Source organism: Sphaerodactylus townsendi, linkage group LG03 (assembly GCF_021028975.2).
Source record: "Sphaerodactylus townsendi isolate TG3544 linkage group LG03, MPM_Stown_v2.3, whole genome shotgun sequence".
NCBI lineage: Eukaryota > Metazoa > Chordata > Lepidosauria > Squamata > Sphaerodactylidae > Sphaerodactylus > Sphaerodactylus townsendi.
Genome location: NC_059427.1, coordinates 91366224 through 91389037, shown reverse-complemented (window position 1 = coordinate 91389037; position 22814 = coordinate 91366224). Strand labels below are relative to the sequence as shown.

At 40.3% G+C, this 22814-nt stretch overlaps 1 protein-coding gene across 1 annotated transcript; it reads left to right on the top strand.

The window, feature by feature from the left end:
* Nucleotides 1-8868: 8868 nt before the first annotated feature.
* Nucleotides 8869-22505, top strand: ZCCHC10 (zinc finger CCHC-type containing 10). The gene is made up of 4 exons (XM_048491172.1): nt 8869-9007; nt 16404-16562; nt 18856-18897; nt 20509-22505. The coding sequence occupies exons 1-4, from the start codon at nt 8937-8939 to the stop codon at nt 20777-20779; spliced, it is 543 nt and encodes a 180-aa protein (XP_048347129.1). The 5' UTR covers nt 8869-8936; the 3' UTR covers nt 20780-22505.
* Nucleotides 22506-22814: the final 309 nt, after the last annotated feature.

Below are 22814 nucleotides of genomic sequence, written 5' to 3'. Positions count from 1 at the left end.
CATTTCTTAAATCTGTACTATAAGTTTTTAAAGATCTATATAGCAAAGAGATTTTTGCAAACAGAAGATGGTAATTTTTTGCCAGCAGCATTCCCAGTGCTGCTTCTAAGAGGTCCCATTTTCCAACAAACAGCATTTCAGGGAGCGTTTGGCACAGTAGTGGGAGGAAGGAAATCTTTTCTGGATTTAAGCCAATAGTTCCATTCCCCCAATTTCTATAAAACCTTACACAATCAAATATGAAATTCATAAATCCTCCCACAGACTCCCTCACACTACTTTCTCCCTTAGCCTCATTTTTAATTCTATGATAAATGATGGACATTAAATAATTGAAGCATGAGAGCATTTTGTCATATGTATGTACTTGGTTCTGATATCTTCTGTTGAATCACTGAAAATTAGAGTTAGTTTACCTTTACTTGTTCAGTATCAATTCTCAACATTTGAGGGCACATAAAAACAATAAATCTATCCTGAAAAACTGATGTGGCAAAAAAAATGATTTCACCATAACTTCAGCAAGCCAAAAAGGTAACACAAAATCTGGCAATTTTATTTGTGAAAAGGGATTCTGTTAACTCTCAAGGTCAGTTTGGAAATGTACCAAATTGCTTTTGTGCAGAGCTCTCTCCACCCCCACCAAAGCCTTGAGAAAGTAAACCATGTTTTTTCATTCCATTGTGCTTTATATTCCGAGTGAATACGTATTTCTTACCGTCTGCCTGTGGAGGAGCACAAAGAGAAGCACTTCGGCCATTTATTTACTTGTAATCAGTACCTGCTTCCACTGGCTTACTTTTACCTATCATAGACCACCAGAGAAAGCCATCAGGAGTATTTCATTCTGTGCATGATTGCCATGTTACATAATGGACAGGAATAAAGGCAGTTTTGAGAAGGCCTGAGACCATTTTTAAAATACTGAGTGGGCAGTGCCACCAGTGCTTGAATTACAGAGGTCCCTCTCTGCTTCTTGTAATCAACCCCCCCCCCCCGCTTCTGTTTTAGAAGGCTCCAGGCAGCCTTAATTTGGCCCCCTACAGCTATTCAAATTGATCTTTCCATCATGTCTGGCTACAATGGGTACTCTACTCTCTAGCTCCATGTTGCTTTGTTTTCTTTCTCCGGTTTGACCCCCATCATGACCCCAAGTAAGATTTTGTACAGTTGCCTTCCTCTGGGCACTCTGGTGTGGTCAAGTATTTCCCCCTTACTTTCTTGTCACCCTAAGGTTTGGTACATACATGGTCAGACAGAGCTTTAAGAATAGACGAGATAACAAGTAAAAACAGCACTCCAGATGAAGCATATTTACTTATACAAATATATTTATGATATATGCATATGGCACACATATCTCAGGCATGCATTTAGTAAGACCCTTGTACCTAATAGCCACCAGCCAACTGCTTAATGTTCAGTTTGATTCTTGTTGAATGTGTGTCAGTTTAAGGTGCTAGAGAAGAAATCTAGGGTCAGGGGTTTTCTCCTCAGTGAGCATTTCACCCACCCAGAGTAAGCAGTTGATGTGCAACTGTCACCAGTGTATTTTTTCCAACCATTATTATTTTCCCAGCTGTGCAGGATATTGCTCTTCTGATCCAGGAGGATTCAGAAAAAAGTGTATCCTAACAAACAAGTGTAGAGACTATCCAAGATTCAATTTTTAAAGGAACTGGGACATATTACAAATACAAGATTAAGGTTCAAATACAGACCACACATGAACATTTATCTATTAATGAGTTATACCTGTTGTTCTTAAATACTAGGTTGTGACAATTTGTATGCATTAAGAAATTACAAGAAATAAGAACAAATTTCAAAAAGGGCTGATGTGAAAAGAGATACACTGAAATAAGATACAATCAGTTGGTGGCTAACTAACAATTTTAAGATCTGCTTGCTTTGGAAAGGGTTCAGAATTAGACCTAACGCAGCTTCTCTCTTTCTTAATAATTATTTCAGGTTGCTATTTGGAAACCTGGATAATCCAATACTCAAAAATAAGCAGTCTTTACTTAACATATTGTGGATATCTCAGATGTATATAATTTTTAAGTCTATGTACATACATTTCTGATGTAAAATGGAAGATTGGTTTATAATCTTCAGCAACAGAAAATATTTGAAACCTTTGTAATACAGACACTGGCACATTTACACGTAGAACAGCTTGGAGAAGGCTGTTCCTGCCACCATCAGGATAATTAAATAATGTGTCTTTTAACTGACATAAATGTGGGAGGAATGATGATGGGTTGTTTGTCAACATTTTTTGCAAAGCAGAAATCTAATGTTTAGTGACAGTCTCAAGTGAGTGTTCATTCTAAATCTGTTTCCTCCCTCCCCGATTCAGTCTTTTCACCAAACAAAACTGTAGAATAAACTTTCCTGGATGTCATTAGCACAATGGTGGTATCAAACACAAGAACCCGAAACAATCTCTGGTGACTTCATAGACATACATACTGAATAGAAGAGGTGACAAAACGATATCCTGTGAAACTCCACAGGAAACACCAGTCAGCACCCCTTTGGACCTTCCTGCTATGAGTAGAATACTTTAAGATCTGGTTCTGGAATGCTTGCCAGCTCATGCAGTGTTACCAGCCCTATCTTAACTAACGGTACCAAAGATTACACAAAGGTGTAACAGGATGAATAGGCCGCAGTTTGCCCTATCATTCTGTAGATGGAGATCATCATGCAGGGACATCAATTCAGTGATGTACGCAGGATGAAAACCAGACTGCTAGAAGACTATAAAACTGGTATTATCCAAGTGCAGGATGGTCAGGACGGTCTAGTTGGAGAAGAGTTTGGACTTATACTCCGCCTTTTTCTCCTGTAAGGTGGCTTACAAACTCCTTTTTCTTCCTCTCATCACATCAGGCACCTTGTGAGGTAGGTGGGGCAGAAAGAGTTCCAAGGAACTGTGACTGGCCCAAGATCACCCATAGCAGCAGAAGGTCATTGCTTTCACAACCTGCATGTGAGCTCCCAAAGGTATCTGGTGGACCACTGCAAGTAGCAGAGTGCTGGACTAGATGGACTCTGGTCTGATCCAGCAGGCTCTTTCTTATGTTCTATGTCCTAAGAATGCAGAAGCAAATCTAGTTCACCAGATAAGAGTCTGCCACTCATGTTGAAGAGTAGAGAATAAACCTTCCTGATTAGAGCCCACCTGCTCTTAAGCACTATACCCCACTGGCTATTCCAGACAAGATGGCATAGGAGAAAACTTAAATGGATGGAACTGGACAAGGAGCTCTTTCTAAGTGGCAAGCAACCCCAATAACATGCTGTGACAGGCCCCTTCATCCTCCTAACTTTTTGAGGCAGGCTAAATATACTCAGACTGAACTGGTCAGATTTCCTGCCTTTCCTTAGTGACTGAGCTGTTTTGGATGGTAGTGTGAAGTGATTTATAACTCTATTATTCAGCCCTGTAATTCCACAGAAGGTGAAAGAAGCATGTTATTTAGTCTATGGCAAATCCCCCTTATCAAGGCACCAGAGAATAATGAGGCAGATTTTGGGAACAGAAATGAAATTTATGAAACAGATGAGATGGGATAGGAGAAAACTTAAATGGATTGAAAGTAGGAAGGAGATAAATATATACAACTTCAATTTAGATTTCAGTTTTCAGGCACTGGCACACATCTTAATTAGACTTTATACATTTCAATTGCTTAAATGTTCTAAAGGTTTTTACTTCAGATGGTACAGTTTTATGTTATTGATGTTATTGGCTAATGGATTATCACAGACTTTGGATTTTTTAAATAAAATGCTTTTGGAGGAAAAAATTCAAAGGTTATTTATCATGAAATAAGGATTAGTTTTTAATTATGTAGCATGAGAGTGTATATTCAGGCAACATTTTAAAATTTTAGTAAATTAAATCCATTAATTCATTCTCCATTACATGATCTTACAGAGATTTATTTTGGGTCACTTTTCTATCTAGAGAATTTGTGTCTGCAGATATAACTTTTTTGGTTCTTCACATCAAAAATGTTATAAAATAAACATACAGAGTTGAGAAAAACTCTTAATCCCATTGCACATAGATTTCCAAAGGAACACGGAATCAACCCCTTATAACTCCAAAAAGCTAAATTACAAGAGGTTAAATGAAAAGAAGATTGTTTGGAGATGAATGATTCTGCACAAGGAGCTAAATTGGAGGAGGGAGAGGCTAGCAGTAAAAATTAAAGTGAAACCTTTTGAGCAAAAAATTAAAGTGAAACCTTTTGAGCAAAAATGTTGGGATCTCTGTGTATATAGTTTGAGACTTATCATACTATTGGAGAAGGAAACCCTGGAGAAGGAAACCTATACTGTCAGCAGGCCATAAAAGAAACCCAGTTTGGGAATATTTTAATGAAGTTCCGCCGTTTAGGGGTAAGGCATGCATGAGTGGCAAATTCACTACAATAAAGAAACCTGGTGGCCTGAATGAAACAATATCATGAGAAGTGTAAAAAACAATGATTGATTTTATTCTGGCTATCTATTTGATTTAAATCACATCCACCCTGCTTTCAAGATTTTGGTACTGTTCAGGAGATCTAGATTTATTTTCTTTTTGTAAATCTCTTAAGCGCCCTTCTTTTATATTCAAAAATTGGTATCAATAAAACTGTCTACCTGTCTACTTGGTATCATAGGTTCCTGTAGCATTAATATGGCATCCTGTGCCATATTATACATTCATTATTAATCACTGTAAAAATTACATCCCCTTGATGCAACAGCAAGCCAATTACATGCCTTACATACCGTTTAAACATGCCATTGCTTTAGTTGGATATGTAACTCTCTATGATAATTACTATATGACTCATTCCTGAACAGAAAAGCAGTTCCTATTTCTGAACATTTTAATTGCAATGTCTTGATGACTGCTTGTCAACCTTGTGTGATATTCTACTGCTTTTCATAATACTAAATTATATGTGATGTCTTGTGCTGATCTTGCGGTTACTCATATCTGATTCTTGCTGTCATCAGAACCAATCTGGTGCCTGGTAGCCAGTACTTAAATTATGGTATTTCCTGACCTGGAGCTGCCTAAATCACTGCTACAGATGTTCCTCTCGAACAGGCCAATCTGATGAACAGCTGCTAGTTTGTTAGCAATAGCAATCATTAATACATGGTATAAAAGGTTTAAGCATACTGCACAGAAATGACAGTGTGATCTCCCAGAATGGAGATGCAGAGACAGATGTCAGATGCCACACTGGGAAGACTACAGCCGTTTTTTTTAGAATGAACAAGATCCAGTGTTCACTAACCATTGCCCTAAAGACCAAGCTCTACCTATTCACCTCCACCTGTGATCTCAACAGCCATTTATACTAGTGAGACCTAGAAGGCATCAAGTATCAACAACAGATTCGATGTCTTCCAACAGAATCCTGAAGATTATGACCACATCACTAATGAAGAGGTGCTCCGAAGGAGCGGCATGTGCAAACTCCATACCATCATTGCACACAGAAGACTTCGACTGGCTGGCCACGTCCTTCGCATGAAGAACGGTTGACTCTCAAAGACGGCAATGAGGCGGATACCTCCTGATGCCAAACATCCCTGAAACACCTGAAGGAGAATATTTGAGCAAGACCTGAAGGCACTGAATATTGCAAGGGAAGAGGCTGAAACACTCGCCCAAGCCCGGAAATGCTGGAGAACACTTGTTGCCCAATATGCTACTTAGAATGTGAGGATCTATCTATCTGTATCTAAATGAGATTTCTCCCACAGATGTTACTACTTTATTTTTACCACCTTGAATTGTTTGAAGAAACAAGGGCTGACAACTAAATAAATTTGGATAACACCCTAACAACCAATCCAGACTGGGGTGGGGGAGTTCTGTTGCTGCCGGGGACAGGGCAGTGAAGGTCGCACTATGCCACCTCCAAAGGTGTTTTGGGCAGTGCTGGAAGGAAGGAAAGTCAACCACCTCCTGCCACCCAAATAGTCCCTTAGCCCATACAGTCTTATTCCTTAGTTTATTATGGCATAAGTCTGTGGCCAGAGACAAGGGCATGCCCAGGCTGAAAGCCTGGTAGAAGCTGACAAAAGTTGATTCAATCCCCAGGAATTCCCCTAGCCCACCCTCAGTTGCTCTGGTGTCCTCAGTTATGCTGGCTTAACGTCTTCCAAGTCGGGTGCTGTAGAGCTATTTGGCGCCCACCTGCCACCCTTTTGCACTTCCCACTGGCGTAGGTGCCACTTAGGCTGGTGAGGTGGGCAAATACATCAACATGGGCCCATGCCTCTTCCAGGTTGTGCTTTGTCTCCCCCCACCCCCCGTTCTGGGCTGCCCCACTCTCATCTTAAAGCTGTCCATAGCTGCCATTACAAAAAGCCTTGTGTATAATGACATACTACAGCAACAAGGGAAACGTGTCCCTTAAGACAGTTGTTATTTTATTGGATTTATATCCTGCCCTTTCCCATTCAAGGAATGGGAAACAGATTGCACTCTGCAATCGCCAAGAGTAGGATCATGCAAAATGCTTTCCTGGGGACTCAGAGGAGTGTGATACCCCACCAACTGGTGCATTTGGAGACATTGCCCTTCTCGGGGAACTTGACCACTGGTGGATAACAATTAAAATATTTAAAACCAATAAAATATAAAATTTTCTATAACAATATTACATGCTGAGAAAGAAGCATTTTAACTTAGAACCCCCCACCCCCACCCCAAAATAAGGCACAATTACAGTAGCACATAAATTATTAACTGGAATGTAAAGCCCAGATTTGAGAGGTCTGAACCAGAGCAAAAGAGAGATGTACAGCCCTGTAATAGCTAGGCCAGGGGTCGGGAACCCGCGGCTCGCGAGCCGCATGCGGCTCTTCCGCCGCTGTTCTGCGGCTCCATGAGCCGAGCCGCGGGGCCCATCTTCACCCGCCCTGCAAGGAGCAGGGCGGGCGCTTCAGTTGCCCGGCGGCCGGCCAGGCCGAGCCGCCGGGACCCTCTTCACCCGCCCTGCAAGGAACAGGGCGGGCGCTTCAATTGCCCGGCGGCCGGCCAGGGCGAGCCGCCGGGCCCATCTACGCCTGCCCTGCAGGCGGGGGGGGCCTTGGCGAGGCAGTGGCGGGGGCGGAGCGTCTGATGAAGCGGTGGTGGGTGAGCGGGGGAGGGTGAGCCAAATGGCTCTTTGAGGGGAAAAGGTTCCCGACCCCTGAGCTAGGCAGTATGACAGGAGTTACAATATCCTGTGTAGGGCTGCAAATACTCGGAATGGATGTTGACAAGAACCCTTCAGCAGAAAGAGTAAATTATAAGAAACATACTCTAAGCCAGGGGTCGGGAACCCGCGGCTCGCGAGCCGCATGCGGCTCTTCCGCCGCTGTTCTGCGGCTCCATGAGCCGAGCCGCGGGGACCCTCTTCACCCGCCCTGCAGGGAGCAGGGCGGACGCTTGCTTTGCCCGGCGGCCGGCGAGCCCGCGCCGCCGGGAACCTCTTCGCCCGCCCTGCAGGGAGCAGGGCGGACGCTTGCTTTGCCCGGCGGCCGGCGAGCCCGCGCCGCCGGGAACCTCTTCGCCCGCCCTGCAGGGAGCAGGGCGGACGCTTGCTTTGCCCGGCGGCCGGCGAGCCCGCGCCGCCGGGATCCTCTTCGCCCGCCCTGCAGGGAGCAGGGCGGACGCTTGCTTTGCCCGGTGGCCGGCGAGCCCGCGCCGCCGGGAACCTCTTCGCCCGCCCTGCAGGGAGCAGGGCGGACGCTTGCTTTGCCCGGCGGCCGGCGAGCCCGCGCCGCCGGGAACCTCTTCGCCCGCCCTGCAGGGAGCAGGGCGGACGCTTGCTTTGCCCGGCGGCCGGCGAGCCCGCGCCGCCGGGATCCTCTTCGCCCGCCCTGCAGGGAGCAGGGCGGACGCTTGCTTTGCCCGGCGGCCGGCGAGCCCGCGCCGCCGGGATCCTCTTCGCCCGCCCTGCAGGGAGCAGGGCGGACGCTTGCTTTGCCCGGCGGCCGGCGAGCCCGAGCCGCCGGGATCCTCTTCGCCCGCCCTGCAGGGAGCAGGGCGGGCGCTTACCTCGCCCGGCGGCCCGCGAGGCCGAGCCGCCGGGCCCATCTACGCCTGCCCTGCAGGGGGGGGGGCGAGACAGCAAGTGGGCGGGGGGCGTGGGAGCGAGGGGGGGTGAGTGGGGGAGGGTGAGCCAAATGGCTCTTTGAGGGAAAAAGGTTCCCGACCCCTGCTCTAAGCAGAGACATACTGTCTCCCTTCCTTTCAGTACTGTCAGAGACAAAATAAAATCTGACACTGTTGTCTCAGCTACAAGGTAAAGCTGGCTCACGTTGGTAAGATGACTGACAGGATTGAAGACTGAGGGAGGATTAAATTGTGAAGGCCATGAGGTGGAAAGGCCTCTGGAAACAGTAGCTGCAGAACTGAATTGAAACCTATCACACTGACTTGCATTTTTCTATCTTAAGGTTACAATCCTACGCACGCCGACTGACTTATTTTTAAAGTAAACACGCCGCTTCCTAACCTACCACCCCAGAGAAGCTTACAGTATTTCCCTTTTAGAAGAAATAGTAAGATCCCGATTCTAAGCTATGAGCCACAAAGATAGTGCCCACGTGCTCTGCATCTTCGTGTGTCTTTTTTACGCGAGCGCCTCCCTGGAACCAGAGCACAAAAGTGCTAAAGCAAATCCTTAAAATTGTCAACTCAGCCACGAGGTCTGGGGAAGACATTTGGGTGACCATAATCGTACATAAGGTCAGGGGGAGGAGAGGAAGACAAGGCCACGACGACGGAGTTAGCCAGTCCTCCCCCAGCTGCAAATGACCACAGCGGCTCCTCGTCTCCGCCCACCACGCCCAGGTCTTTCTGATGCTTTCACGGACTCCTCCAATAGAGCGGAAAAAGAGGGTGGAGCTCCCGGCATGCAATGGGCGTCGTTGCCCGCCTGGTGGCTAAAATGGCGACTCCCATGCATCGCCTTATCGCCCGGAGACAGGCGTGAGTTTTTTGGGAGAGGGGGAATTGAATTTTGGGTGCTGCTGGGAGTAATAATAATGTGGCGGATGTGGAGAAGCGACGGAGTAATCTGTGGGGGATCGTTAGGAAGCCGTGACTGCTAGTTTTTATGTCACCCGAGAGAGTGCGGATATGAGCATCGTGTAGCCTCTCAGATACTCTAGGAAATGCATATGTTTCGAGAATTAAGAATGTCATTATTCCCATGTTGTTCTATGATTCTGCAGAGGAAGAAATGTCGTTTGTATCTGTTTTCTGGAAAGTGCAAAATTTAAGTTTTTGAAATGTTAAAAACCCTTTAATAGAATATTCTACCCTAACCTTGGCTCAACAAGCTCAAAATGGTCACAGCAACGTGTATTTGTGTATCTTCCTGACACTACTAGAAAGAGATCTTTGGTTAGCATCTTTGAATGCACCTTAGTGACAATTTGAAAGAAGGTTGTAACCCTGTTTTCTTTTCCATTACGTTTAACTCGTTTGGCATATAAACTGCACCTGTTGTTAAATAGTGTTTTGCATGTAGGGATGTCACCCCTAAATCCCTTCTGAAAAGCGTTGTATTTGCATGCTATTAATTAAATAATAATTCCCCCCTGTGCTGTGCCACTAGAAAGCTTATTAAAACTGGTAACTAGTTCTTTAAAACAAAGCTAACTAATATGAACATACACCATTTCCTTTTGTTTGTCCCTTATGCCTGTACTCTATAGACCATGATTTCATATTTAAATTAGACTGTGTAACATGATGAGAACCTGGTTTGGGTTGATAGCAGTTAAATTCTGTAACTCCTTAAAGCAAATTTGAAACACAGTTTTTTTGTAGGATTCTCTTAATCAGAAGTGAAATTAACTCCAGTTTACTTTTAGACACACATGTACAAGGAGAGAGAACAAATGGTCAAGGGTGGATTTTTAAATGCAAGTGGTGACGCCTGTCATTTCTGTGCAACGCAGTACAAGATAAATATAGTGTGAAACAGACTTTTCTCTGTGATACGCCTCTGAAGATGTCAGCCACAGATGCAGGCGAAACATTAGGAACAAGATCCACCAGACCAAGGCCACACAGCCCGGAAAACCCATCAGAACCAATGCAGGGACTGTTTACAACTGCTATAATTATTGCTAAGGAACATTTTGAAGCTGATAGGCTGCATGTTTACTAATGCTGAGCAAGGACAATATTAATTTGCAAAGGAGTTTGTGTGTGCGTTAAATGAGTTAACATAACTGTTGTCACCAGTTTCCACTGCTGTAAAAAGTTACTATGCTACAAGAGTCCTTCTTTGTCCTTAAGAGGCTGACAGTGCAATCCTAAACAGTGTTATAAGCCTATTGACTTCAGTTGCTTTAGAAAGGTGTAACTAAATTTGCCCTGTAACATTGCTGTCCTAGTGAAATTAGAAATCATCAAAAATATGGTTAATAACCAAATCCTATGTTTCCTTATTCTTTGTGTCTTACTTCGAAATTCTTACTTAGCTGGAATGAGTTTCAATGAACTCCATGGGACCATTTAATTAAATATGGCTAGGCTGCAAGTTCCATAACTATGTATCCTCAAACTTGCTCACCAAAAAATTCTAAAGGCAGTATAGGAATATTATTGTTAAGCTTTGTTATTGAGCCACCTTTCTTATCTTTATGAATGAGTGAAAACATTTTGCCATGAAAACATGATCTGTTGGTTCTTAAGGCTTAAAGTAAATTGAGGTAAAGACATACAACTTCCTCCCAGCCTCTTTCATTATCCATTCAGTCATCATAACATCTTGGTTACTGTTCAGGGTACTGTTTGCTTTTAAAATTCAATATTTCCAACTTCATCCTTATTCACTGTTTAAATATTAGTATATAGAGAATTCATTACATTCCTACCCATTTGTGTTGGCTTCACAACATCTCATTCAGACTTTCTGAAATGTGTGTTCTGTTCTATACAGTTCTAGTTTCTCTTTCTCCATTCCTTGAACTCACATTACTAAGTGGCTTATTCCTCATCCATATTTTTGGCAATGATAAATAGATAGACAGGCAGTTCACTGTAGGAAATCTGATACTGGTGAGAAATCATGGGAAATGCTGAGATTATCATAGATGATTAGATGGTAGGTTTCAGAGATGTGTATATTTATGTGGTACTAAACTCCAAAAGATTTATTCTTAAATACACATGCATAAAGTTGCAGCCCCACAGTTCAAAGTATGCCTGTTCACTTATAAACAAATTTCAGTGAGTCTCCTTCCCAAGAATGTATGAGAATGTAGCTTTTAATATGGTAATGAGCATTTCAGATTGTGGTAGATTGTGTTTAACTGGGAGCTTAGTTAGATTTATCCCAAAGGTTCATGACTGATTACAGTGTGTTAAAATACATAGATGAGTTTCAGGCAACAAAAAAATAACACTTCATATAATGGAAAAACCAGTTAAAGCTTCAATTAGCACTTGTCATCTTCATCTGTTCATGTTTAGTTCTTTTGAGTTTATTCTTGTGAGATTAGAAAACCTGGGCTGGAAACCATTTTTAGTATTTGTTGTGTTCATTAGGGTTATGCTCTGAGTCTATATATTGGCCCCAGAGAGTCAATTGTAGAATTATCACTGGTGTCATTTAAATAGATTGTCCATAAAACATCAAGAACATAACCTACCACTATAATATTAAAACTAGTTTGAAGTCAGCAAGAATATGTTAGCTTTCTGCTAGTGACCTAGATCTTCTGACACTTGTTCTATGCACTAGCCCCTGGTGGCGAACCTTTGGCACTCCAGATGTTATGGACTACAATTCCCATCAGCCCCTGCCAGCATGGCCAATCATGACAGGGGCTGATGGGAATTGTAGTCCATAACATCTGGAGTGCCAAAGGTTCGCCACCACTGCACTAGCCAAAAGGACACTTTGCACTTTCTAGAAATAATCCCTGTGTGATAGGCATGGTAAAAAAATAAATGATGCAAAGAAATGGGAAGAAAAAAACATGACCCCAACTATATAAGTATTTCTATAAGGGTCTAGCTAACTACAGTGCAGTATTAGCAAATATATACTTAATTTTAAAATGGCTGGTTAAAGCATAGGTTCTAGAAATCAGATAGTATCACAGGGAGAAAAATAATTATAATAATTATTAGTATTTAATTTCTATTTAATAAAATAATTTTTATTTTAAAGAAGGGAAAATTAAAGATGGTTCTACCTCATTTGTTTGCACGACAAATGATGAAGCATCTTTCATTTTTAGGGGAGAGGGAATTTTAAATCTGGAATGCTGGGCACCAATCACATATTTCTAATTATATCTCTATTTACTGAGATTATTGTGTAAATTAAATTTCTAGTTTTATCGCTGCTTTTAAATGTTTAATTATTTTATATTGTTATTTTTATATGCTGTACACCGCCCAGAGCCCTTCGGGGATGGGGCGGTATAAAAACCTAATGAAATAAATTAAAAATAAATAAAATAAATTTCCCCCTTTTAAAAATAAAAATTACTTTATTAAATAAAAATTAAACACTAATAAAAATTTAAAATTTATTTCCCTTTTTTATTCAATTTTTGAAAGCAACTTCTGGTTTGGAGTTCTGAGCCTGGCTGTCAGCTGGGAAAGGGCAGGGTAACAAACCTAATAAACATTTATCCATCATCTGTTGAATATCTGGGTTTTTTTAATGTTATGTCATGGACCACTGAGGAAAGCCATAAGGACTGAAATGTGTATGGTTTTGCTGGTCATTTGATATATTCATCAATTGTAATGACACCTGTGTTATTTGTAAGATTTATGTTGTATGCACTGTATGTTGTACAACATATGTCCCGAATAGGCCACTGCATTCTGCAATGGTGGAGTTGCTGGAAGTCCCTGGCCCTTCAATAATGTGGCTGGCCTCTACCCAGGCCAGGGCCTTTACAGCCCTGGCCCCTGCCTGGTGGAATGCTCTTCCTCCAGCTGTCCGGGCCCTGCGGGACCTTGGCGAATTCCGCAGGGCCTGTAAGATAGAGCTGTTCCACCAGGCTTTTGGTGAGGCTGGCCGCGGACTGGCTGTCCCCTTGTGAGGCCCTGCCATGGTTTTATCATCTCTGGCAGTGCCCCCGCTGGTTTCATCTTTGGGCGTGCCAGCCCCTCCCAGCCTTAAGGCCGGCCTTAATACTGGGTGCCACCAATATGGGTAGTCTGTTATTATTGGAATTGATGCTGCATATTGCATTTAAATGTTTTTAGATGTTTTAAGTAACTTATTGGTTTTTATTATATTGTGAACCGCCTAGAGTCCTTTGGGGATGAGGCGGTCTACAAAATCTAATAAATTAAAAAAAAAAATAATCTGGTTCAAAGAACCTATGTTTTTAACTAGCTATTTTTATTCTGTGTAATGTGTATCCTAATTAAATATATATTTTATAATATGGTATTATCATTAGTTGGACCCTTATAGAAATACAGAAAAATAAACGACCTACTACCTCATTGGCTCATATGGTTAATAGCTCTGGCTGTCTTTTGTTTGTTGTGCTTTGGGACTGTAAAATATCTGTGTTATGGATTATAATAGTAAACAGGGATATTTAATTTCTTAAGACAGTTTCACAGTAACTTTCGTATATTTTGTGAAATATTCAGTTAAAGTAGCTGGAAGAACATGATTTAACTTTAAAATAGAATTGAATATGACCCACTGTGTAGTTTGACAAGAATACTTGAAAGCTTTGGCCCACAAAAGGCAGAGACTACAATCCAGTGCCCAACAACAACAGTCCAGTGATTCTAAGCAGAGTTTGATAGCATCCAAATGTGGTTTAACTGGTTTGTGGATAACTCATTTAAATACTTGAGTCAATGATAACTAATCATAAGAATGTTTTAGGGTAGTTATAAAAATAATTGGAAGCGTCTTACAATTAATAGCATAATTATAGCTGATGGTTACAAATTTAACAATTTTGAGGGAGCTCCTGGATATCAACTTCGTCAGTAGAATGTACAGAATTAAGCAGTAAAATGTCCTTAAACATCCAGGTTAGAGTAGCACCTTTTATATTGTTTTCCATGCAGACAGTGCAGAGTTACCCCCATTCACTTCAGTAACCTTAGAAGGGGTTAAATCTGTATATGATTGCTTTCCAAATTCCTTGATTTTTAGGTGTAACAGCAACATATGCTTTTGAGTGTTCTTGTTTTTCAGTTATATAAGATAGATAGCCCAGTCCATAGCCCAGGGCAGCTGGGGACAGTGCTGCTGCTGTGTCACTAGCTCCAGCGGGCTTTCCAGTTGCATGGGGAGGCAGAAAAAGAAATTTAAAATCCTGCCACTGGAGAGACTACTATAGGGCTCAATAGACTTACACCACCCAAAATGTTGGCTCCACTTCCAGGAACGCCCCAGCCTGCCCCCTCACACCCCATCTCAGCATCCAAGTGGATTCCAGCACAGCTCCGTGGCAGCCCTGACTTCCAGATTTTGCTGCGGGGGTGGGGGTGGGGATCGGCCGCCAGTAGAGGGGGCAAATGCATTGGCGCAACTCTGCGCCAGCTCCACAGTTCCATCCAGCCCCCTACCCCATAGGATTGCATTGACAGCTTGTGCAGACCAAATATTACATGCATGTCTTTCAGTGGTGACATGTAATAATTGTAAAAGTCCTACAGCAGCCTTTCTTGTACTCACAGTAAATTGTTTTGTCCTTAAAATCCTGTAACTTTATGCCCAGAGTATTAGACTTTCTGAATTGAATCCGAAATCTACAGGTGCCAAATGATTTGCCCTGTGCTGTTGGTGGGATAGCAGACAAATGGCCCTGATTTCTGTATTTTTGCTAATATTCTTACCAGTTCTTAAGATGCTTCTGAATTATATAGCATTTAAAAATAATTAAATAAAAAGCTAATTTTACATATACAATAACAAAGTGGGCTTTACATATCATTCAACAATATTTGACCATGATCTAATAAAAGGTGCTCAGTTGTAAAAGGTACTCCCTCTCTCTCTCTCTCTCTCTCTCTCTCTCTCTCTCTCTCTCTCTCTCTCTCTGCTGACCCATACATCTGTTAATCATATGTGGCATATGATGGCTTTGAGGAAGAAAATGGTTCTATTTAGAAATGTTTCCCTTCTTTATTAAATGTATCAGGTTTTTTTTTAAAAAAATGACTCCTTCCGGTTCTCTGATAATAAGCTAGTCTTGTCAGTATAGGTACACCAGATTTTCTAAAACTATTCATTTATAGAAGGGAATTCTACCATTGAGCAATTTCTGATTACTGTCTTGGTAATAGCTGGACTACAGTTCTTCCAAACATCTGTTTCTTGGAACATGTCCAAAAGATTTGAAAAAGCATTGTCCATATGAAACAAATGCAATTATGCTTGGTATAACTAATTTGTTTATTTGATTTTAACCCCACTATCCCTCGCTGCAGCGGGCTCTGAGTGGCTCACAACACTATAAAAACAATACAATTATAATATATAAAATTATAATAAACAATAATATGCTACAACTATGAAGATGGTGCTTGGTCCAACCAAGGATGGAACTACTCAGAAAGTTCCCAGCCATATATCCTAAAGCAAACTCAGTATAACTAAACAAAGGAATTAAATAGGGACAAATAAGGCTGTAAATTAAATATTAAATAGCAACAAATACAGCTGCAAATATAATCTAATCTAATAAATACGTATTTGATGTGTCACTCCCCAAAAATGTTGACCAAGGGATATACAGCATTAAAAGTTAACATAATAATGACAACACTACATGTGAAAGGGATCTGGGTGTCTTAGTCTACAAACTGAGCATGAGTCAACAGTGTGATGTGGCAGCTAAGAATGCCATGTGATTCTGACTGCATCAATAGGAATATAGTGTCTAGATAAAGGGAAGTAGTAATACCACTCAATTCCATGTTGGGCAGACCTGGACTATTTTGTCCAGTTCTAGGCACTGCAATTCAAGAAGGATATTGACAAGCTGGAGGACGACCAAAATGGTGAAAGGTTTGGAATTCAAACCTATGAGGATAGACGTAGGGAACTAGGTATGTTTAGTCTGGAGGAGAGAAGGTTAAAAGTGACATGATAGCCATGTTTAAATTTTTGAAGGGATGTCATGTTGAAGAGGGAGCAAGCTTATGTTCTGCTGCTCCAGAGACTAGGGCATGTAGTAATGGATTCAATACAGGAAAAGAGATTCCACCTAAACATTAGGAAGAACTTCCTGATGGTAAGGGCTGTCCCTGCCCACCCCTCCGCTCTGGATTGGGCTGTAAAACTGGAATGTTAGAGTGTCTCTGTGTTCAATAGCCTGCTTTTAAATCAAATTCCTCTAGTTTTCACCTCTGCTGCGTATTTTCACAGAGAGGCAAACAAGCAACATGTGAGATGTCAGAAGTGTTTAGAATTTGGACACTGGACTTACGAATGTACAGGGAAAAGAAAATACCTTCACCGACCTTCAAGGACAACTGAGTTAAAAAAAGCACTGAAAGAAAAAGAGAAGCAACTATTACAACAAAGGTAAGAGTAAATGTGTGAAAATGTACGTGCCATTGGTATATTAGTTTATTCATAAGATCCAGGTGTAGCTGAGAGCTGTAAGACCCATTGACCTCAATGGTGGAAAAGGCATGTTTCTCACCCAAACACACCGGGAGTAAATTCCAGTATAGTCACAATGCTTTCTGTTATGTTGGGAACAGATCACATGATTATATTTTTTCTTTTGCCCTTAACTATAGTTTATTGTGTCCTGTCATTAACATTATATGCTCATAGTCTAGTATTTGAAGCCAGGGTTAGTTTTACCAAACAACAATAGACCATAGGTAAGGACAGAAGGAGGAATTTGTGTGAGAAAGCAGAGGGACTTGGGGACAAATGCATGATGATCATATGACTGTACTTAACACCATTGATCCATCTAGCTCAGTTTTGTCTACAGCAGCTGTCTGGGTTCTCAGGTAGACAAATGTAATATATGCTAGTACCTGAGATCTTTAATTGGAGGTGCTGAAGACTGAACTTGAACTATCTGAACATAAAGCAGGTGCTCTACCATGGAGACTCTTGACCACCTGAATCTGCAGTCTGACCTCGTTCAACCTTTACTAAGGCTGAAAGACAATATATATTAAGATCTGTGCTGCCCCATAACCCAAAATTTATTCATTTGGCAGTAAGTTGTTGAACACAGTTTGCCTTTCTTCTGAGTAAACTTGTGTAGGTGTTTCATTGGATAAATACTTAACTTCAACTGAATCATACTTTAGGTTTGTGCCATATTCACTCCTGTGTGTGTACATACAAAAAATGGGGGCTGTTATTAAGCATTTGTATGATTTCTAAAAGAATAAATTGCTGTGCAGTTGACAGGGGTGGCAGCAACTGCATAAGTTAGCAGTAGCTGTTTTCCTGCTGCTTTATTTTATAATTGTGCAGATTGAAACTCATGTTATAGCGCTAACTATCAAGATTCAGTTTGAGCTGATAATTGTGACAAATAAGGCAACACTAGCATTTATACTATATCTATCAGTAATCTTGTTATAGTGTTGTATTTGTAAATTTATTCTGGCATATCAGTCTTGCTTTGTTGGCTAATATTTGCTGGAACAAAAAAATATAATTGCAGCTAGTGCTAGCAATCTGTATAGTACTGGGGTATCGTGCTATTTAGTTTGTGAGCCTGTGGACCAGGATGTAGTGTGGATTTCATTTATTTGAATGTAGTGTTTATTCATGAAACCCAGTCCTCTACAGTTAAGCCATGGGAATTGCCTAGGTATGCCAAAATCTGTATAAAGGACTGCAACTTCAATAGCTTCTTGGTGACTGAAAAAACAAAAAAGCGAGGATTTTTCTTGCAAACACTGGCTTTTTAATTTTCATTCTGATTTTCTCTATGTAACTATGTGTGTTACAGTTTTTGCCTTCTAATAATATGTAACATTTTTATTGCATACTTCGTAGAATCTCGGTAATCCTTAAAACAGAGTTCTACAGTAGGCCAGTATTGACTGTATAGTGCAGATAGGTGCTGAATCTGAGAGTTAAGTATTTATGCAGTAGCTTGTGGAAGGCCAACTGATAAGTTAATGGCCCAGGTGGTCTTTAAACTTAGATATTCCTGGCACTCACACTTAGGCACTGTGCTACCATATATGTACAAACTAAGAGTTTTACCACCATTGAAATATGGGTTATTTTGAAGAAAATATAAATAGGCATGGTGAGACCTATTGGCCAATGTGGTAGTTCTTCTGTCCATTATATGTGTAGTGCATAATGAGTGTGTTCTTCTTTTAAATCACCCACCAACTGTGGTGAAAACAAAATGGCATTTGTTACTCTGCCCTTTAGTTGAAATGGACATTTCTTTATCGTCAGCATTTCAATGTTTAATACAGTTTTGTTTGTTAAAAGCTTGTATATCCCACACTTTTGTCAGTATTTTCTCTGGAGAAGGTTTACAGGCAAAACTAAAACTTAGTAAATAGAGGTAGGAGAAATGTAAAAAAAATCAGCTGTGGTCACTCAGGTATTATAACTGGTCTGCTTCTTTTCCTTTTAATGGATTGTTTTGGAGTGACCAAAGCTACTTCAAAATGCATATAGCTCTATTAAGTTTAGTAAATGTTGGAAATCGACATGTTTAGATCTAATACCCACATCTTTGTTATTTAGTTCTTCTGTTTATCTTTTGCCTTGCTAGATACCTTGACTTTTCCAGTGCAAGTTCTGATGCATCTCTCCATTTATTTTGTTTTCACTTTTTATTAACAAAAGCCATTTTTTTCTCCGTTTTAACTAGCACTGGAGGAAGTACTACAGAGAGGAAGAGCAAGAAGAAAAGGTATGTGATGTGAGGGAATCTGAAAATGGAACAGTTATCCCTATCTGTTGCAGTGAATCTGGTGATAAATAATCAGCTTGATCAACAAGTAGATATAGGCTACAGGCCTTATTGAGAAACGATGTCCAGCAGGATTAATTTCCCAGTAAATGTGTTTAGAATTAAACTGTATGTTGAATTGGTGTTAAGCCCTTGACAATACAGTGGTACTAATAATTTATTATGATGCTTTTAACACATTTCATTCCAGTTTAAGTAAAATAGTTTAGTTTTCCTTCAGCCTTCCCCAGTTTACCTTGCCTCTTACTATGGTAATACACACCCACATATATATATTTGATCAGCAAGACAGATTAGAAGTTGCTGTTAAAATTGTAGAAGGAAAAATATGTTGTATACATCATTTAAAATGGAAAACATGAGGATTTACTGTTACATAAAATTTGTTTCTCTTCTGTTCTTTTCATACAGTCATATGTAAGTTATATTCACTGTTCTTAATTTTCAAGGCCATCTGAGATTTGCAAGACTACTGAAAAGTTTGGCCACTTCATGTGCCATAAATCTGCAACTTTGCTTTACCTATCTGAAGATTCTTTGGATCCTGGCTAGGGAAAAAAAAGCAGGATATAATTTTAAAATTTTGGTTTTAGAGAATAACATAAAGAAACTTCCACGTATCCTAGAAAATTGAATATTCTGATCTGAACCAGTTGTCTTTAACTATATTACAGGCTTGCTTTTTTCTAGAAAAGGAACAGGATAAATAATGGCTTTTTAGTGAAAAATGCATTTACACATGCAACATTATTTGAAGAATGTAATGCCAGAAAATTCTCTGGCCTCAATTTGTAAAGGCTTGAATAGTTTGTATCAGGGACTTAAAGGCTTCAGGGTATATCCAAAACTGCAATTTCAGCTTTTCTAGAATCTGAGATTAATTGAACCTCTTAGGCTCATTCCGCACACGCAAAATAATGCACCTTCAAGCTGCTTTCACAACTGTTTTTGCCATTCCGCACAGCTTCAAAGAGCCCTGAAAGCAGCTTGAAAGTGCATTATTCTGCGTGTGCGGAATGAGCCTTAGCTAAAACCTTCTTGTTTTTAGTGACACAGCTATAAAACTAGAAATCATTTTGAGTCTTCTCAAGAGCTAAGCTCCATTAACATTTGATTTTCTTATACATAGTGACTAGTTGGTTGGTTCATTGTATCCTTTTTGTAGCTCTTTAAGTAGCAGTTAGAAACGTTTAAAATCAGGGAAGCTATGTTCTTTATTTTTCCCATTCCAAACTCTTCCCTTGCTACTTAAAATGATACCTGGATATCTCCCCAATGTTTTGGAAACATAGTATTTTGTTTTGCTTTTTGACCCTGCCCTTCTTTCTGCAACCTGGATCCCATGCAACTTTTGTTTGTGCAGATTCCATAATCTCCTACATAGCCTTTTCTCCATGGTCACAGACAAACCTCTTCCTTTTTGGTCAGTGGAAAAACTGGCTAGGTCTAAAACATGGAAAGGATACTTAAAATCTGATTTGGTAGATTCCACTCACCATTGACACAGTGATCTTGAATAACAACCGCTACCCTTCTGAAATTTTTATGCAGGTCCAAAAGTGTCACAAGTTCCAGCAGTAGCAGCAGCAGCCTCAGTTCTGCTAGTGAGTCATCTTCTGAGAGTGAAGATTCTTCATCCTCCTCTTCTGATGACAGTGACAGCGATGAAAGCACTTCCAGTTCCTCCTCCTCCCCTTCTTCAAGTAGTTCTTCCAGCTCTTCTGACTTTGAAACAGATTCCAGTTCCTCCAGTAGCAGCAGCAGTACCAGCACAGACAGCAGCACAGATGATGAGCCACCAAAGAAAAAGAAGAAAACATAGTTTAATGCAGGGTCAGAACTCTGGTGTTGGCGTTGAAAAATTAAATGGCGCTTAAAATAGCATTTATGGCCAAACGAAAGGAATAGATCAATTTTTACAATTCGGGGGGGAAATGTAAGTGTTTTACAGAGTAGACACTAGGGTATTAAAATGTTGTTAAATGGCAAGTGATGATTACTGAAAGAGTATTTTTGTGAGCTATTGTTTAATAGGAAAGGCTACTTCATTTAATTTTTAAAGAAATTTATCAAATGTTTATATGAACTAAGTCCAGTCGCCCTGATGTTTACATGCTAGAAAGCAACTTTATTTCTTTGAACCATCCTGCGTTATGCTGTAGAGCAACCTTTATGCCAAGCAAGAGGGAAGGGGTGAATATGAAGTTTTGTTTCATTTGGCTAACGGTATAGCAAAGCCATATTAAATCTCAACTAAGAGTGAAAGAGGAAATAATGATATTGCATCAAATATAGATAAAATAAATTTACTTTTTTCCAATGGCTTTTCCGGGTCAAATATTAGTTGCAATGTTAAACTTCTGTCAGTGCTGATTGGTTGGTCAATATATTTGTGTTCATACGTTCTCACTTATCTTGTTCTGCAAACAGAAACTTCCTTCTGTTCACAGATTGCTGTTCTGGATGTGTTTTGAAAGTTCTAATTGCCTTTTGAACTTGGGGAGGCTGATTCCAGGTATCCGTTTCTCCTTTATAAGCAAACAGTTACTGTCAGTACTACCAATGGCCACCTGTTCAGCAGTGGAGATCCTTTCATGAAACTGCATACTCAGTGCTATGCACCAGAATCTCTGGACCAGGGCCAAATGCTTTAATCTTTTTAACAGGACCTGTGTTTAGAGCTTCTTATATGAAACTTTTCTGAGACAACTGTCATCCCTATAAATCATTACTTGCACAGTGCATAGAGAGAGAGTAGCATTAACCATTGCGACAGAAGTGTTTCATCTTTGTGCCTTTTTCATAAAGTTAGATATGTATTAATAAGGAAGATTGAAAACCTCATTGTATCTTTCACATGCTATTTTGAGTGCTATAACATATACGCCCTATTTTCAGTGAGGAAGAAAAATACTTTCATTGGGGCTGTGTAAAAAAGTGTTTCCCCCTTGTGCTATGTTTGTGAAATTATTAATTGTAAAATAAACTGGATTATATTGGTTGCACAACTTCCACCATAGTTTAAGTTACAATTGCTTGTGTAGATCCATTCTTTGCATAGCACAAATTTTATATAATCGTATGAAAATCTGATGGCAGACACTTATTTGCAAAGATCATATTGCAGTACATTTCTTGCTAGTTGAGAGAAGTGAACTAACTTGCTGTTCTGATGAATTTTAGCCATTGGCAGTAGTCACTTAATTTGTGATACAGTCTCCTTTTAGTTTCTTATTGATGGGAGTCTTTTTAAGAGGGAACATGTGGGGGGAATCTTAAAAATCCTAGTCTAGGTAAATATGAATTAACTATTGAACTATTTTTTATATTTTTATGAAAATGTGTGTAGACAGAATTTTGAATACAAATGTTCTATTTAAATGTTTATGTAAGTTGTGTGTTTTAGTCTGTAACCATTTCTATGTTTTGCAGAATTCAGATACTGTAATTCTAATACTACCAGAGAATTATTTGGGAGAGTCATGCTAGAGAATGTATCATTTAAGAGGACAGATTAATAAATTATTAAAGCAGATTAAAAATATTAATATTTTGTGTTTATGTACTGTGTGCAGTACCAAACCTATAGTTTTGTTTCATTCTGAAAAACCTGAAGCCATGAAAGATAATCAAGGGCAACTTGGAGAGCCAGTGGATGCTAGTCCCTTCTGGAATAGAATGAGAAGAACAAGAGTAGCTTGGATAATATGGGAGGCATTGCAGCAGTTCATTGGATTAGAATCAGAAATGTGTGTGAACAGTGTTGCCAAAGAGGTCTTTAACAGGAAATGAATTGGGGCACAGTTGCTGGAGAATTAAGACAACAGCAGAAGTAACAATCAAAGCTTTAAAAATAA

Excerpts from the sequence above, each read along its gene's own strand:
- ZCCHC10 (XM_048491172.1), top strand. The coding sequence starts at position 8,937 with ATGGGCGTCGTTGCCCGCCTGGTGGCTAAAATGGCGACTCCCATGCAT. Across the intron at positions 9,008-16,403 it reads CTTATCGCCCGGAGACAGGC|AGAGGCAAACAAGCAACATG; the intron begins GTGAGTTTTTTG and ends GTATTTTCACAG. Across the intron at positions 18,898-20,508 it reads AGGAAGAGCAAGAAGAAAAG|GTCCAAAAGTGTCACAAGTT; the intron begins GTATGTGATGTG and ends ATTTTTATGCAG.